This window comes from Sinohyriopsis cumingii, unplaced genomic scaffold, assembly GCF_028554795.1.
Source record: "Sinohyriopsis cumingii isolate HCF-2022 unplaced genomic scaffold, ASM2855479v2 utg001414l, whole genome shotgun sequence".
NCBI classification, from domain to species: domain Eukaryota; kingdom Metazoa; phylum Mollusca; class Bivalvia; order Unionida; family Unionidae; genus Sinohyriopsis; species Sinohyriopsis cumingii.
Window position 1 is genome coordinate 140,825 of NW_028315997.1, and position 17,117 is coordinate 157,941.

At 39.6% G+C, this 17,117-nt stretch overlaps 1 protein-coding gene across 2 annotated transcripts in view; it reads left to right on the forward strand.

Annotated features, from left to right (window-relative positions):
• LOC149772517 (guanylate-binding protein 1-like) overlaps positions 1–17,117 on the forward strand; it is a 99,192-nt gene that overhangs the window by 40,927 nt on the left and 41,148 nt on the right. For both annotated transcript variants that reach the window (XM_089947687.1, XM_089947688.1), the window contains exon 2: positions 16,336–16,614. In XM_089947687.1, the coding sequence (XP_089803813.1) occupies positions 16,416–16,614 (199 nt within the window). In that variant the 5' untranslated portion in view covers positions 16,336–16,415. The remainder of the gene's footprint in view (positions 1–16,335; positions 16,615–17,117) is intronic.

Genomic DNA, 17,117 nt, shown 5'->3' on the forward strand with positions numbered 1-17,117 from the left:
ATCGAACGCTCATAGACGAACTCGTGGACCACGGTCATTACAGCGATTGATCAATCACTGGTGATCAATCACTGGTGACCAATCACTAATTGGAAAACACTGGTGTTTTTTATAATAAAGATGATTATACACTACAAACATGATAAACCAGTCAGCGTCTACGTGGTAAACTCACGATTGCCTGTATACCGCGCGTGGTACGGAGACGGTCTCGGTAGCACCATTGCGGGGTTATTTACAAGAATGGCTCCAAAAGTAGCGCCGTTAGCCAAACAATTAGGAATGAAGGCTATTGATGTTATTCGTGATAGGGGAATCAGCGCTATTGGAGATGTTGCCGGAAGGGCGTTTTCTGCCGCACGAGATAAACTAATGTCGTTGGTGAGAAAAAGAAAACAGAAACCACCGGTAATGCCATCAACGACAGTGATGCCTGCAAATGTCAGTAAAGTAATAAATAACGCCGTGGAAGAAAAACTAGAGTCGTTGGCGGCTCAGTCATCCACCGATGCAACAACCAACGCGCTCATGAACGCGATAGCGGGAAGTGGCCTACGACGAAAACGACGTTGATGAATTAAACATCAACATGATAAATAATAAAATGTTTGCGCAAACCGCTGATTCCGCGTTTGATATGGACGCCCCAGTGCGCAGGGATGATTCTGTCCGTGATTATCAATTTTATTCCTATCAACCACCACAAGCCAACCTACGATCGCGAATTGAACTTCAAGTCCAAGATACCAGTAAATACTTTTTGCCGTGTGAAGCGTTTATCGAAATTGAGGGAGAACTTGTAACAAATGCTGCCGATAATGCACCATACCCAAATGACGGTCGTACTCGAGTTGGCTTCGTCAACAACGGTATCATGGCGTTATTTGAGAGCGCCAGATATCTTATTGACGGACGAGAAATTGAATCAATAGAAAACGATGTTGATGTTGCAACAACGATAATTGGGCTAGCAAGATACTCAGATGATTATACAAGATCGGCGGGCCCATCTATGATGTTCGCAAAGGATAGCACTGATAACGCTGATCATATTCAGTATATTAACGTGCTGATGAAAGGAGATACCGTAGTTGATAATCAAGCTGAAGCAGACCATCCAGACCGCAGAGTAAAACCACTCGCTAATTTCACTGTTATAAAAAGTACTAACGATAATTTTAATTTCGGGTTTGCAACACGAGTAGCAACATTACAAGGACAACGCCGACAGTTTTCATGCGCAATTCCACTCCATCACATATTTGGATTCTGCAGAAATGTCAGAAAAGTTATCTATGGGGCTAAGCACACAATTGCGCTATCGCGAAGGGGTGATGATAACAATGCAATATGGCGTGCTGCTGGTGTCGCTGCTGGTAAAGTCATTTTAACTAAAATAGCATTGTGGATGCCGGTGTTAACTCCATCAGTTACCACGGAAGCACGATTGTTATCATTTATGGAACAGGGGGGAAAATCGTTGTTGAGTTGGCTAGCGGTAACAACTGATGCTAAAGAGGATAATGTCGGCGATACATTTACATGGCACCTGGCATCAAAACAAGGCGTTTCAGCCCCGCGTCATATATTTGTTGCGTTACAGAATAGGAATCGATTGAATAATCAAGAACACAGTCATATGATATTTGATCAATTAGGAGTCAGGGAGGTTTCGCTGAGAATAAACGGACAACAGGAACCATCCGAGGATATACAGCTTAATTACGACGACAACCATGTCGCACGTGTGTACCATCGGATGCTGTCATATATGGGTCGTGATCAAAACGTCGACACCGGTTTGCAAATATCACAACTTGATTTTAAAAAACTGTATCCGATTTATTACTTTTCGTTGGAACATCTTGATTTAACGAGACAGTCCGTCGTTGATATACACTTCCGAGCTCGTATAGACCCGGGTGGTGTTAATTATAGAGCGGTTGCTGTCATTCTCAGCGATAAATCAATGCTGTTGGAAGGTGTTGGTGGACGAATGAGAATCGTTGATGCACCAGTGGAAAACATGTAATTGAAAACATAAACGCGTTTACAATAAAAATGTCGTATAATGTTGTCGATGTAGAGTTGACCGATGGTCAAGTCAAGAAATTACGATCAAAGTCGGCTAAACAATGTGGAACCACAATAACGTTAAAGCCGTCACAGATGGCAGGTGGTAATCATAAGATATCGTTGACGGCGCGTCAAATAAAACATTTCAATGATGCGATGAAGAATAAAAAGGGTGTTCAAATAGATTTTTCAGCCGCAGCGATTAAAAACATGGAAAAGACCGGTGGGATATTTCCGCTGTTAGCTGCGATTCCAGCGTTGATTGCCGCGGCGGCCCCAGCAGTGGCGAAGGCGGCGGCGTTAGGAGCCGTTGGTACCGCGGCGGGAATGGCATTGAAGAAGGCAACCGGGAAAGGCTATAAAAAAAAACGACCCGTAGCCGGAAAGGGTCTAAGACTACCGGGAACCCCGTATTCATGGTACTCGGGGAAGGGTCTAAGACTACCGGGAACCGTTTAATGACTCCTATGTCTAATTTTGATTTAATAGATGCCGCAAACGCGTTAGCGATAAAAAACTTCAGAGGTGTTTTTATGAGGGATCAATTACCGACAAAACCAAGGAATATTGAAACCGGTATAATTAACCTCGATAAATCCTCCGGAGCGGAGACTCATTGGGTTGCATACGCAATTGATCCGCGTGCGATCGTCTATTTTGATTCATACGGGTTAGCCCCGCCAAACGAGTTCATGCGGTATATCCGGGCGTGTTCAGCCCCGGTTTTTTATTCCACGCTGCCAACACAACAATTAAGTGACCCACCGATATGCGGCCGTGAGGTATTGAACGTACTCGCGGCGATTTCATCATCGCGGAAACCACCTCATGTGGTTGTAAACGAATACACTAGTGGGGTCGTAGAGGCCCGGCGGGTTAATTAAAAACACTGTTTTTTTTACAATAATAATGATTGATAATTGGGGACGACCGGTTTCGGCGCTGAAAAAATCCACGGAAACGCTCGCCACCGATGACACAAAAAACTAATTGAGGATGAAATCGCTGATACGTTAAATTTAACCAGTGTTGACCCGGGCGAAATAGTTGTATTTCAAGACCGCCAGGGTAAACTGAAATCCAGTAATGTGTCGCTGAATGACGTTTTAATACGACAGCGTGATGCCGCCGAGAACAATATCGTGTTGTATACCGATGACGGACGACTTAAATCAGGTGAATCCATCTTGACGATAAATGGAAAAATAAGTACACTTGGCAACAATTATATATCCGTGTCGGATTCGTTAAAAAATTTGTATGATAAATTTAACGCGCAAGCAAATCAGTTCGAGGGGATACAAAAGTCTGTCACCGATATACAACTCACTACTGCTAGTTTTTTGGAACCCCGACGGTAACCGAACCGAATCTTGTGGGGATAAAAAGTACTATTTCGGAGTTTACAACGCTGTCGGGCCAATTTTACACGTTACGAAAAAATTTTAACAGGGCTGATAACACCATTGATAAATTCTTTGGTAAAAAAAATACCAGACCGGATGAAATTACAATAACTATAAATGATATCACTGCGTATGGACAGGAAATAGAAACAATCAAAGCGGGGTTATACGTTCATATACAGGAAATAGGAACAATCAAAACTAATGTTGTAGCGAACAAAAATAATATAAACGCGCATACACAGGAAATAGAAACAATCAAAACTGATGTTGAAACGATCAAAAAGAGTGTAAACGCGCATGAAGTGCTCATAAAAGCATTCAGCGTTAATGTTGCAGCGAACAAAAGGAGTGTAGACGCGCATACACAGGAAATAGGAACAATCAAAACTGATTTTGAAACGAGCAAAAAGAGTGTAGACGCGCATACACAGGAAATAGGAACAATCAAAACTGATATTGAAGCGAACAAAAAAAATATAGACGCGTATTGGCGGGGGATAATAGGAATAATCAAAACTGATGTTGCAGCGAACAAAAGGAGTGTAGACGCGCATACACAGGAAATAGGAACAATCAAAACTGATATTGAAGCGAACAAAAAAAATATAGACGCGCAAACACAGGAAATAGGAACAATCAAAACTGATATTGAAGCGAACAAAAAAAATATAGACGCGTATTGGCGGGGGATAATAGGAATAATCAAAACTGATGTTGCAGCGAACAAAAGGAGTATAGACGCGTATACACAGGAAATAGGAACAATCAAAACTGATGTTACAGCGATTAAAGACAGACTACCGGAGGTGACAAAAATAAAAATCCCTCATGAAAACACCATCAACACAGTATACACGATTCATCATGGATCATTCGCTTGGACTCCTACACAGAATACAGTAAAAATCACCGCAACTGTTAAGGGTATTTATCGATTGACACTGGTTTCAATGATGCAGTTTAATATATTATCGTCGAGTTCATCCGGGTTTAACAATACAATATCAACAATTATAGACAAGGACGCAACTGAACAGTTTACAATTTATGCCGTTGATAGAAATTTAACCGGGGCAAACATTACATGGTATGTGGAATTTGTAACGGATCTAAGTAATTAAAAACACTAGCTCTTTTAAAATAAAAATGACCACCAAGGTAATTGAATCAGAGGTATCACCGACGTCACATCAATATCGATTCAATACCGTAAAAGAATTCTCCGCGAATTTGAAAACGCTTTCCGAACAATACCGTGTAAAAATAAAAAAATACCGCCGAAAAATAACCACCATCGACGCGGTCGTGTACTCGGTGTCGGGTATAGTAGCCGGTACCGGTGTTATTTTATCCACGGTGACCATGATGGCCCCGATCGCTGTTCCAATCGCTATCTCCGCGGCGACAACAATTGCTGGAGTCGCCAACGCAATCACTAGAAAGATATCATCGTGTTCTCAGAAAAAACTCAACGAGTATACAGTAAAACATCAAATAGTATCCGACGCGTACTCGAAATTATCCGGGTTGATCTCGTTGGCGATAGATAATTCGTTTATATCCGATGCTGAATTCTCCACGATGGTCCAGTTGTATGACTCCGCGATGTCAAAAATCGAGGATTTTCAACTGGAAGCTGGAAACCACGTCGCTGAAACCACTTCAATGGGCTTAAAACATCCTCCTGAAACCACTTCAATGGGCTTAAAACATTCTCCTGAAACCACTTCAATGGGCTTAAAACATTCTCCTGAAAACAAGCAGGTTGTTAATATTCGGTGTTGAAATTAAACAATAGAAACGACGAATAATAATAATGTCGCTGCTGAACCCCGAAGGGTTTCAATTACTTCAACGGATCGCGGAGAACACCACTCCGGTACAAACAAATATGATATCGATAACATCAACGAAGCCAGAATTCAGTGTAAACTTCCCTTCTCCGATTCCAGTGAAGGAAATAGCGCTGGCAAAATTGCGAATATATCACAGTTGGCCTAATATCCGAGCGGAAGCATTTAACGGACAACAACCTAATAACTCGCTGGTTTTTGCATGGACAAATAAACCCGATGGGACCCCAGACTGGAATGAGGTTACAATACCAACTGGGTCATACCAAGTAGAACAAATCAATAAAGAATTTCAACGCAGGATAAAATCGATCACAGGAAAAGAATCAAAAATCGCTATTACGGTTCATGAACCGACGTTATCGTCGACGATTGAAATAAGCACACCGGGGTATATAGTTGATATTTATAACAGTTCAATAAGAACCATACTAGGTTGGCCCGAGAATCCACCTAATGAAATCTCCGCGGATTTGCACACGAATGCGCAATCGTATCATGAAATTAATCCCAGTTATCAAGATAAATTGTCTATTATGAAAAACGCGTTATTACCCAGTTGGTTTATATTTCAAAACAGGAATGTCATGCAGTGGTATTTTCGGTATGACAAAACCCCTGAATCGATCGTCATATTGACAGTTAATTTAGATGATATCGATAGTTTTTTTATCGAGATTAATCGTAATTACCAATTGCAACTAGAACAACTACGGAAAACAAAAGCACGAAAACACGTTGAGGTGTTAAATCAACTTATATCAGACATGAAATATATCAATGAACGAATCGTTAAAATAATATCCGATAACAGCGATGATAATAAACAAAAATTCGTAACCGAGTATAATATCACAGAAGCCGATTTACCCGATTTCAAGTTTCCAGGATACAACGCGCCAGAACTAAGAAAGTCTCTTAATGATTTTCTCGGTCCATCAATTATCCTCAGACACGATAACGGAGATGGTGGTAGGCATATTGCTCCATACAACGTAAATATCGCATCGGTGATAGCAATCAATCTAGTGTGTGATGTTATCGAAGGGAGTTACCAGGTAGATACCAAGCAATCAAATCAAGCTCAACAGGGGTATATCCTTTATTCATTTTCGCCAACAGCCCCTCCCGGATTCTTAATCGTTGAGAGCCCGATTAATCCGGTCTATATGCGATGCCATAATCGGTTTTTAACGAGAATTAATTTTAGACTTACCGATCAGTCAAATAACCTACTTGATCTACAAGAGGAAGAGTTAATGGTTACTCTATTTGTGAGATCATTGTAAATAACTTCTTAGCAGCAGGGGGGAAATGACAACGACGCGGTCGTCGTTGTGTTTACCGGACGCTGACGACGCTGGGATCGGCGCGCAGAAAAGTGTATTAAACCAGATGACGTCACCGTCGTGTAGGATGGACCGTCGTCGTCTTTTTTTTACCGGGCGCTGACTACACCGGATCCGCTGAGTGCAGAAAGTAATAATTAAGCAAAATAACGATTGGACAAAATGTCGGATTCGCCCCCCCCCCCCTGCTGCTCTATTGCTGAAATCAATGGTAACCATGACAACAGTACTGATTAAAATGCATTTGACACATTGTTTGGTCAGAAACACGGGACTGTATTTCTATAAGCTTGAGCTAGTCTTGCAAAACAGCCATTTAAATTCATGGATCAACATATATTCTGAATCATCCATTTCAAGTCAAACAATTCGTCGAATTCCTTAGGGACTGATTAAGTGAATAACTCCACAAAAAGCATCATGTGATATATTTTTTTTCAGAAATAAAGCATTTTGAAAATATTCGACCCAAAAATAAGAAACTAAATGAACACCTAGCCATGTTCATACAGTTTTCATTCTTTGTTAACGGCTTTAAAAGTTGTAAGAAAAAAAAACGAGAGGGAAAGAGAGAGAGAGATTGGCTAGAAAGATATCCAACTTCCTCCAGGATTCCATGGACAGAATGAAAAGAACCTATATCCCTCCAAGATGTATTTACAATACGAATAATGTATTAAATATGTTTGGTGATTTTCCAGCAGTAATTTAGAATAAGTTATATTTACAGACAGAACGGGCAAACGGACATAATTAAGGAATCATTAAATCACTAGACAATGACACATGTTCAGTGTCATATTATGGATGATGATCTATATTTGATGTATATATATTGGTGAGACTGCAATGAGCAATCTCTAATTCCCTATGAGACTGCATAGATAAATAATACAAAAATAAATACGTTTTAAAGAAAGTGTACGCTATTTCGCCATGATAATTGAACTTAAATCCCTGAAACGAAAAATGATAAATAAGAATGCCTTCTCTCTCTCGCGCGCGCTCGCATCTTGCGTCTGTCATGTTTAGAATCTGCAATATACTAGATAAATGACAGCTCGTCCTATTCAGTGATTTATCTAACAGCTCCATTTATTGTCATAATGGGTAATTACACTAATGCCTCATTATGACAACAGATGGCGCTTATTACAACACTCCAACTTGTTTTATGCTAACATCCTAGTTATAACATCCACCGTACTACATCGCAACATATGTAATTTTATTGTAATGGTGATAAATATTTAATTAAATAAACAGTCAGAATGTAACGAGGAATGGAATAATGCAATGTAGAACGTAGATGTGTGTAATACTGAAAATATGCACATGGATTTGAAGATGCAATGTAGAACGTAGATGTGTGTAATACTGAAAATATGCTCATGGATTTGAAGATGCAATGTAGAACGTAGATGTGTGCAATACTGAAAATATGCAAGTAGTGAATGGGGCCACCCTAGTCTCAATGGGAATTATCATTACAGAGACCCCTGGGCCACTCTAGCCTCAATGGAAAATTAACATGGAGAAAAATCGTGGGCCACTCTAGCCTCAAGGGGAATTTAACATGGGAAATAGTCTTGGGCTACTCTAGCCTCAAGGGGAATTGAAAATGGAGAAAAAACCCTGGGCCACTCTAGCCTCAAGGGGAATTGAACATGGGGGAATAAAGTGTGGGTCTATCTAGGGACAAGGGGAATTGAACATATGGAAATTGAACATGGTGGATCTGTATAGCGTCAAGGGGAATTGAACATGGTGGGACTGTCTAGGGACAATGATGATAGAGGGTCAAGCACAACAGAGACAGAGACATACATACAGTAGTACAAGCGTGAGATTTATATATAAAGCATTACCAAGACCTGAAATCTTGATGGGGTGTTCAAAAATTTGCATAATTGTAATGATGCTATAAATAGCGATAATCAAGGAAATGCTCAACGACAAAATGGATGTGACTAAAAGTAACGTTAAAATGACGAAATTGTCCCAGAATTTAAAGGAAAATAAACATATCCACGAAAATTAAGTTACAATGGTTTAGACTAAAATGGATAAAATTAGTAACTACTTACAATATCAACTTCTGTGACGATCGTGGATAAATACCTATGTATGTATAATCAGCTGAAATTCCTATGAAATCCCACTATCTATTTATAGCTCCAACTTGTGGGTTTTTCCTTTGGAAAATCCCACTATCTTTTTATAGCCTCAGCTTGAGTGACGTTCCTGTTTATGAATTCTAGTATATATTTATAGCTACAAAATGTGGAAATCCCCAAGTCGATATTTATAGTCTCAAAATTTCCAGCGTCAGTGACGTCACTGTACTGAACACTAGGGGATAAATGGCAACAGTGTTGCAAGTGGCTGACCTGAATACGCGCTACTGTAGGTAGGTCGGTAGAGTGTATCTGATAGGGATAAAGTGAGTTTTATAGGGACAAACAGAGACCAATACACACACACACACACGCACAACATACGCGCGCAGACATACGCACACACACATACACACATACACACACACAGAGGGAAGAGGAAAAAACAAACCCCAAATATGCTATCAACACAGAAGGGAGATAATACAAACCCCAAATATACTATCAACACAGAAGGGAGATGATACAAACCCCAAATAAACTATCCACACAAACGTACGCGAACTCATACAAACCCCCAAATATACTATCAACACAGAGTGAAGAAGAAAAAGTTTTTTGAAAGCACCTAAGCCCTCACCTGCAATGACCAACTCTGCCAAACACCTACACCCCCCACTCCCAACACTACAAAACCCATTTAACCCGTTATTTTATGGCATCAGTGTGTGATTTAGGAAACATCAAGACACAAAATGATGGATGAATAGACTGACTATTGTTTACGGACTTGCGTGCCTAAAGAGCGTGCGTGAAGGAAAACATCCTTCCATTTCAATTCTAACTAAAACGTGATCCAGAGGGATAGAGAGAGGTGAAAGAGCACAATTTCATAAGTGTGAGTAAAAACAAAACACGCCATCCTTATTATACAATGTCAAGACCAAGAGACACTTACGTTTTCTTTCTGGTCTATTCTCTTTTAGAAGATAGTATGAAATTTCACATCAGGGCCAACGCATCGGCTCACATTGTCAATTTTTCCATTTCCAGGTCTTTACTGGCACAAGTTCTTCATCATCTTCAATTTCTTCTTCTTCTGAATCCCTCTTCTCTGTTTCGTCTTGTTTCTGTTTCTTCTCTTTTCTCGTAGGGCACTCTGAATTCCAGTGTCCTTTCTCCTGACAACGATATTAGGTATCTTGACTTTTGTCTCTCTTTCTTAGACGAAGCAGGTATTCTGGAGACAAATACACATTTACCTTTGCAGATATAGCAAACTTCATTAGCACACACTTTCGTGTGACTCTTATCAAATCAACGACCAAAAGAGTAAGTTTTGTTGCCACTTTCGCATGTGAATTATGCTTTCGTATGACTTTTAGCAAATATTTGACCAGCAGGTCGATCTGTGCTGACTCTTCCATCTTCTTGATCGTTTGAGAGTGGAATGAATACTCTGACGCTAAGACACTCTCCTTATATACAATGACCTGCTGCGTATGAAACCTAGTCAAATGTAATTTTGCAACAAGATGAAACGATTTCATTGAGGAAGTAAAAGGCAATGATGTACCGTATCGCCTCACACAAAACCTGAAGTGTTAGCTCAGATCCGTGTCAGCGATTTCGAAGACGACATAACTGAGCTTTCATCAATGCTCTCCATTTATACCACAAAACCACGAGTCCTGATTCACGCCAAAAGAAATTTCGTTCGGTCCATAAAAAATAGTATCACATCTGAGAAACGCAAAAACGAACTTCCAGAAAACTGAGAACGACGGAGTTCAAGTAGTGCGTAAAAACTTAGTCAAATTAAATTTTTATAGTCAAGACGAAACGATCTCTTTTCGAAGAAGAAAGCAGACACCAAGCGACAATGGCGATCCGTGTCACACAGCACTTTTCAAAATGTATATGATCAGAGGTTTGTTCTAGCGATCTGCACGGTTAAATTAAATGTTGATGTATTTTGCAATAAGACGGACACAATTTCCATGGGATCGCCCATGGAACCATTGTTCGTGCATTAGTTTAATTTTTTAAAATATTTTTTTATATAAATCGCCTATAGGATAGACCCAGTAAAGCATGGCCATTCTCGTCACTGTGTGAATAGCTACTCAAGTCAATTCGAAGTGAACGCGGTAAGAAAATAAGTATAGCCAATGAAATGGCTTACAACGGGTGTTGCATTGTTTTGTTCTAGGACTGTGTGGCATAATAATCCCTATGTTCTTGCGTTGTTACCATTACAGTGCAGACAGACTGAAATGTGAACTTACAAGCCCTCTTTGTGTGTGTTGTACCATTTCTTCTTACCACATCAAAATACTGAGCGTCACAGTATTGGTTCGCGTTTTCAAGCTGACCATTTTTTTATATCTCACTTAAACATTTTAACATAAACACTCACACTCGCATCGGTAGAGTCAGAACAGACGTGTTACAGTACTGAGGGGCATGTTGTCTTTTTTTTTCTTCAAACTAATAAATTTGGGGTTTGTATGAAGTAAAGAACCGAAAGTACAGTGAAACTCAAGGATGATGACCCAATCTGTCTGTCTATTGATGCATGTATTTACTTAAGAAGAAATATGACCTCCAAAACACAAAGAGATACGGCAAGCATGATTAGAAAGAACATAACGATGTTTTCCTTCACGCCCGTGTAATTTAGAGTTTCAATTCTCTTTGAAAACAAACTTGGTCTCCTTTTGTAGGGCTTGAAATAATAAAAGGCCTGAAAAAATCTTAAGCACTTTGCTATAGATAATTTCATCAACAGACTTAACGACATAAATGCCGCTACAACACTAGAAAGCCTTAAATCTTCTATCAAAAAGAAATGCATCAAAAAATTAAAGATTAACGATAACTAACCAATGAAACCAAATTTAACAAAGGCAGTGACATGTGAAGAAATGTCTCTCACTTTGGAAAGGTAGGCGAATGTACTCTGTCATGAACCATCAACTTGAAAAAAATTATAAACAGAGAGAAACCTGAATTCAAAATTCAGTTGTTTTTTCTTCAAAATTGTTTCGTTTCTTTTTTCTTTTTTTGGAACAAATCTAAGCACTAATATGGAGTGGAAAAGGGAAAATGCACATACAAGCTTTGATATTTCTGAAAAAATGAGGGGATATTCCTAACGTTCATAACCACCTATATATGCTTGGACTTGTCTGTGACTTATCCACAAAACAAGATGTACATATTTCTGGTCAAGCTGCAAGTGTGTGCGTGTTTATGAAAATGGTAAAAATTGGATATACAATTTTCTCGTGACACTTATAAAGTGAAGAGTCTGTGCAAGTGTCAAAAGCCAAAGTCATATAAGTTTTGTATTTTGTACGGCTTGTAAAGATTTCCACTTTAGAAAATGTGAAGTATCACAAGTTATTATCACAAACAAAAGTGGAACATAGGGGCTTGCAAGAAAGAAAATAACCCAGACAGTTGGTGTCATCAAGAGTGCTAGAGACGGTACCCGAACTTGCTTGCTTGCTTACTTGAATTAAAGTGATTTTCGCTCTAATGGAGCATATATCACTGGTTTAATAACGCACCGCATGATTTTTAATTACTCCTGGGAAAGGAAAGAGAGCCTCATCCCCCAGGCTTTTATGTACTCACAGACTACTTTTAAATTTAGCCACTCAGGTGTAGGACTAACTAGTCCTTAACAACCTGACTGAAAGGCTTTAAACATGAGTGGGAATAGTCTCACCACACACTCATTTTTCTGTCCGAGCGTGGTAAAGGAGGGAAAAGGTGCTCAGCAAGACAGCCATGGGTGTTAAGTACTCAACAAAACGCTAGCCCGTACTTATTTCAAATCAAGTCCCGTTTTTGCTAATGGACAGTAAAAAGTACCAATAATGTGTTAACCACTTGTGCAATTAGTTCAAATCTAACGATTCTGTTAAATTTCCTACTTCCTAACATATCTATCTAATATTAGTACTTAGTGTACATAAAAATAGCCATACTGATCTTATTTAAATTATTATGTCTAAGCGACATATACCAGTTTGGTCACTGCTAGGTTTAAAAAGTTAAGTTTGTTGCGGTGTTCCAATGGGTCAAGTTTGTTTCGAGAATAGTTTAGTCAAGGAGGGATACCAAGCCAAATATGGTTCCCTAGTTAATAAAAAACAATCTTTTGGAGCCCTAAAAAAGGCTGTTTTTTTCTGTTAGAAGGTAACACGTCTCTCTTTTGCTTTCACGTTCTTTCCCGCACTCCTAGTCTCATGATTCTTGATATCAAGAAATGCGTAGCCATGATGGGCGGCAATGTAAGCAGCGGCTTCTACCAGTTGACTGAGGGGGTATCCAGTGTAGGTTTGTCTGTAGAATTGGGGAAGAACTCTGACCCTAATCCCCATTGAGAAGGTCTTGATTTAAAGGTGTCTAGAGATTTGTAGGCAACGTATTGTATGGCTCTAATAAACTACCCTGTTTTGTTGACGTCATACAATGCTTGATCTAGTCCCATTTCGGTGTACTTCTCAACGAGTGTCAGCGTCCCCCCTCCTCCTCCTCCTCAATCGCCTCAATTTCCTCTTCTGGTTCTGATACTAATTCTTTAGTTGAGGTAGATAGTTTCAAATCCGCTGTTATGGTGTCTGTCGCTGTTATTGTTGCTGTGGTTGTTCTTTCAGCTGAGATTGCCTGTAGTATCGGAGTGAGAAAAGAGCGTTGTTGTTGTTGTAGGGTTTAACGCCATTTTTCAGCACGCGATAGGCTATACATGGCGGCCAGTATTAATGGTGGAGGAAGAACCCGGGAAAAAACCCGGAAAGAACCACCGACCCACGAGAAGCTACTGGCAAGCTTTCTCACATACCGACATTAGCCGAATCCGAGACTCGAACCCACGCAGACAAAGGTGAGATGACAGTGATCCGTAACGGAGAGCGCTTTAGACCACTCGGCCACTCGGGGCTCCAGAAAAGAACGTAGTGCCTCCGATAATTACATTTGAGTTTGCCATACCGTTTGTCTAACATAATTGGCCCTTTGTTTTGCCACCACTCTTTCCGGGGCAGGTTGTTTGTTAGGTACAGTCGGATGTTGACTAGATGTTATTTGTGTTCTCGAGGTGGGTGGAGTGCTAACTGGCTAGGTCTGCATTTCTTGCTCCCGCTACTGTTGCGTATATTTCTTCCCTCCACACCGAGTTCTGGGCCTAATTCTTTTAATTTCGTTGTACCCGAACTTACATTATCCATATTATCACCAACAAAAAAAAAAACGCACAAACCTAAAAGAAACACTCACTCACTTTTTTACAGAACATTACTATTTTTAAAATTTTGATAAGCGACGGAAACGAAGGACTTAGAGTCGCACTTTCTAACCAAGATAAAGAAATCATGTGCTGATAGACTCACTTCTGTATTTTTTCTTCTAACTGACTAACATATCATAGGCAATGGAATGTTATTTCTTTTCGAGAGTATGGAGTAGCCCTGAATATTTTTTTTTGGAACTTGAAGCTATGGCGATCGCTTAGGTTATAAGATGGCGACTTCCTCTGACGACAGGCTTTCTCACAGGATAAGGTCTGCTTCTTCGGAAAAGAGAAGAAGAACTCTTTGGTGTCGATACAACTGTTGACAAAGCCTCTGTCAGGTTCATGCTGCTGCTGTTGCTGCTCTCTCTGCTGTTTATGAAGTCTGTACTTCTCCATCCATTCTTCTTTCTCCTTCTTGAATTCCTCCTTGAAGAGCTCTTCTTTCAGGTCTGATACCGAAGCCAGAAGAGATAGAAAATGCGAGAATGCTAAAAGTCAGGTTTTCAGTCGCTTGTGTGGATAGTTTATTTGGGGTTTGTATCATCTCCCTTCTGTGTTGATAGTATATTTGGGGTTTGTATTATCTCCCTTCTGTGTTGATAGCATATTTGGGGTTTGTTTTTTCCTCTTCCCTCTGTGTGTGTGTATGTGTGTATGTGTGTGTGTGAGTGTGTCTGCGCGCGTATGTTGTGTGTGTGTGTGTGTGTGTGTGTGTATTGGTCTCTGTTTGTCCCTATAAAACTCACTTTATGCCTATCAGATACACTCTACCTACCTACCTACAGTAGCGCGTATTCAGGTCAGCCACTTGCAACACTGTTGCCGTTTATCCCTAGTGTTCAGTACAGTGACGTCACTGACGCTGGAAATTTTGAGACTATAAATATCGACTTGGGGATTTCCACATTTTGTAGCTATAAATATATACTAGAATTCATAAACAGGAACGTCACTCAAGCTGAGGCTATAAAAAGATAGTGGGATTTTCCAAAGGAAAAGCCCTCAAGTTGGAGCTATAAATAGATAGTGGGATTTCATAGGAATTTCAGCTGATTATAGATACATGGGTATTTATCCACGATCGTCACAGAAGTTGATATTGTAAGTAGTTACTAATTTTATCCATTTTAGTCTAAACCATTGTAACTTAATTTTCGTGGATATGTTTATTTTCCTTTAAATTCTGGGACAATTTCGTCATTTTAACGTTACTTTTAGTCACATCCATTTTGTCGTTGAGCATTTCTTTGATTATCGCTATTTATTGCATCATTACAATTATGCAAATTTTTGAACACCCCATCAAGATTTCAGGTCTTGGTAATGCTTTATATATAAATCTCACGCTTGTACTACTGTATGTATGTCTCTGTCTCTGTTGTGCTTGACCCTCTATCATCATTGTCCCTAGACAGTCCCACCATGTTCAATTCCCCTTGACGCTATACAGATCCACCATGTTCAATTTCCATATGTTCAATTCCCCTTGTCCCTAGATAGACCCACACTTTACTCCCCCATGTTCAATTCCCCTTGAGGCTAGAGTGGCCCAGGGTTTTTTCTCCATTTTCAATTCCCCTTGAGGCTAGAGTAGCCCAAGACTATTTCCCATGCTAAATTCCCCTTGAGACTAGAGTGGCCCACGATTTTTCTCCATGTTAATTTTCCATTGAGGCTAGAGTGGCCCAGGGGTCTCTGTAATGATAATTCCCATTGAGGCTAGGGTGGCCCCATTCACGACTTATGCACATGGATTTGAAGATGCAATGTAGAACGTAGATGTGTGTAATACTGAAAATATGCTCATGGATTTGAAGATGCAATGTAGAACGTAGATGTGTGTAATACTGAAAATATGCACATGGATTTGAAGATATGCAATGGTAGTATTACAATATCATTCACATAAAATTCAGAAAGCACTATTGGCAGCTGTGTCATTCAATCTTGTTGAATGTACATTTTTTAAAGATAGAAAATTGGAAAAATAGAATAATGAAGAAAAGAATATGCAGCGTACACTGATAGAGAAAAACATGCATGGAAGTATGACAGTAATCCCTCCATATTATTTAAATCAATTCCGAATATTAGCGTTATTACCACGACTTTAACCAATCCAAGAGAGGTAACTCACCGTGATTAGCATAAACCCGCCACCTGTTGTTGACATCAATCTCGAGTAAGGACAGCAAATAATTCATTTTATATTGTCTTCTTTAACAGTTTCCTACATACCAAGCCTTGCAGAACTGATTCCAAAATTAATTAAAATTTTGGAACGAGTTTTGTGATTTGCTGTCGTCATGGCAGAAGCGGATAATGGACTTCTGATGCCTGTCCCTATGTGCCTTGTAGAGAACACTCAAGATAGGCTGATTGTGCGGGAGGATACTGTCAGGGTCTTATCTCAGGTTAGACTTCCCATGGTAGTCGTGGCCATCGTGGGTCCCTATCGCACTGGGAAATCGTTCCTCATGAACCGTCTCATGGAACAGAACTCCGGTAATTTGAATATATCAACATATGTCTAGTCACAGTTATAGTTTTATGCACAAATTTAATGCCTCTTCTACATGCCTAATATACAGAATTATTAAATATAAAATAAACAAATGGGTCAAAATATTTTTGAATAGCTATATACCAAGAAGTCAGTGGCAGTTCATAGCTAGGTTTATACCTACCGAAGGTCATTTTGTACTCAAAGTGATGCACACAAAGCAAACACCCGCCATCTTTTATGTGATAATTATGAAAAGCGTCGTATACTAAACAGCTTCATGCAATTCAAAATAGTTACTTTGAATCCACTTATACACTCTTATGGGTGAAGTTCTTATTCCTGGCCGACTATTCGTATTTCATTGTCTATATACTGGAAAATAACTATGGGAGGTGTACGTGCCTCGCATAAATTGCAAGCTCGAAACATTTAATTCACAAATATATCCATATTTTTAATTAGTAAGCAATAATATCTGGAAGAAGTCACATAATACACAAAG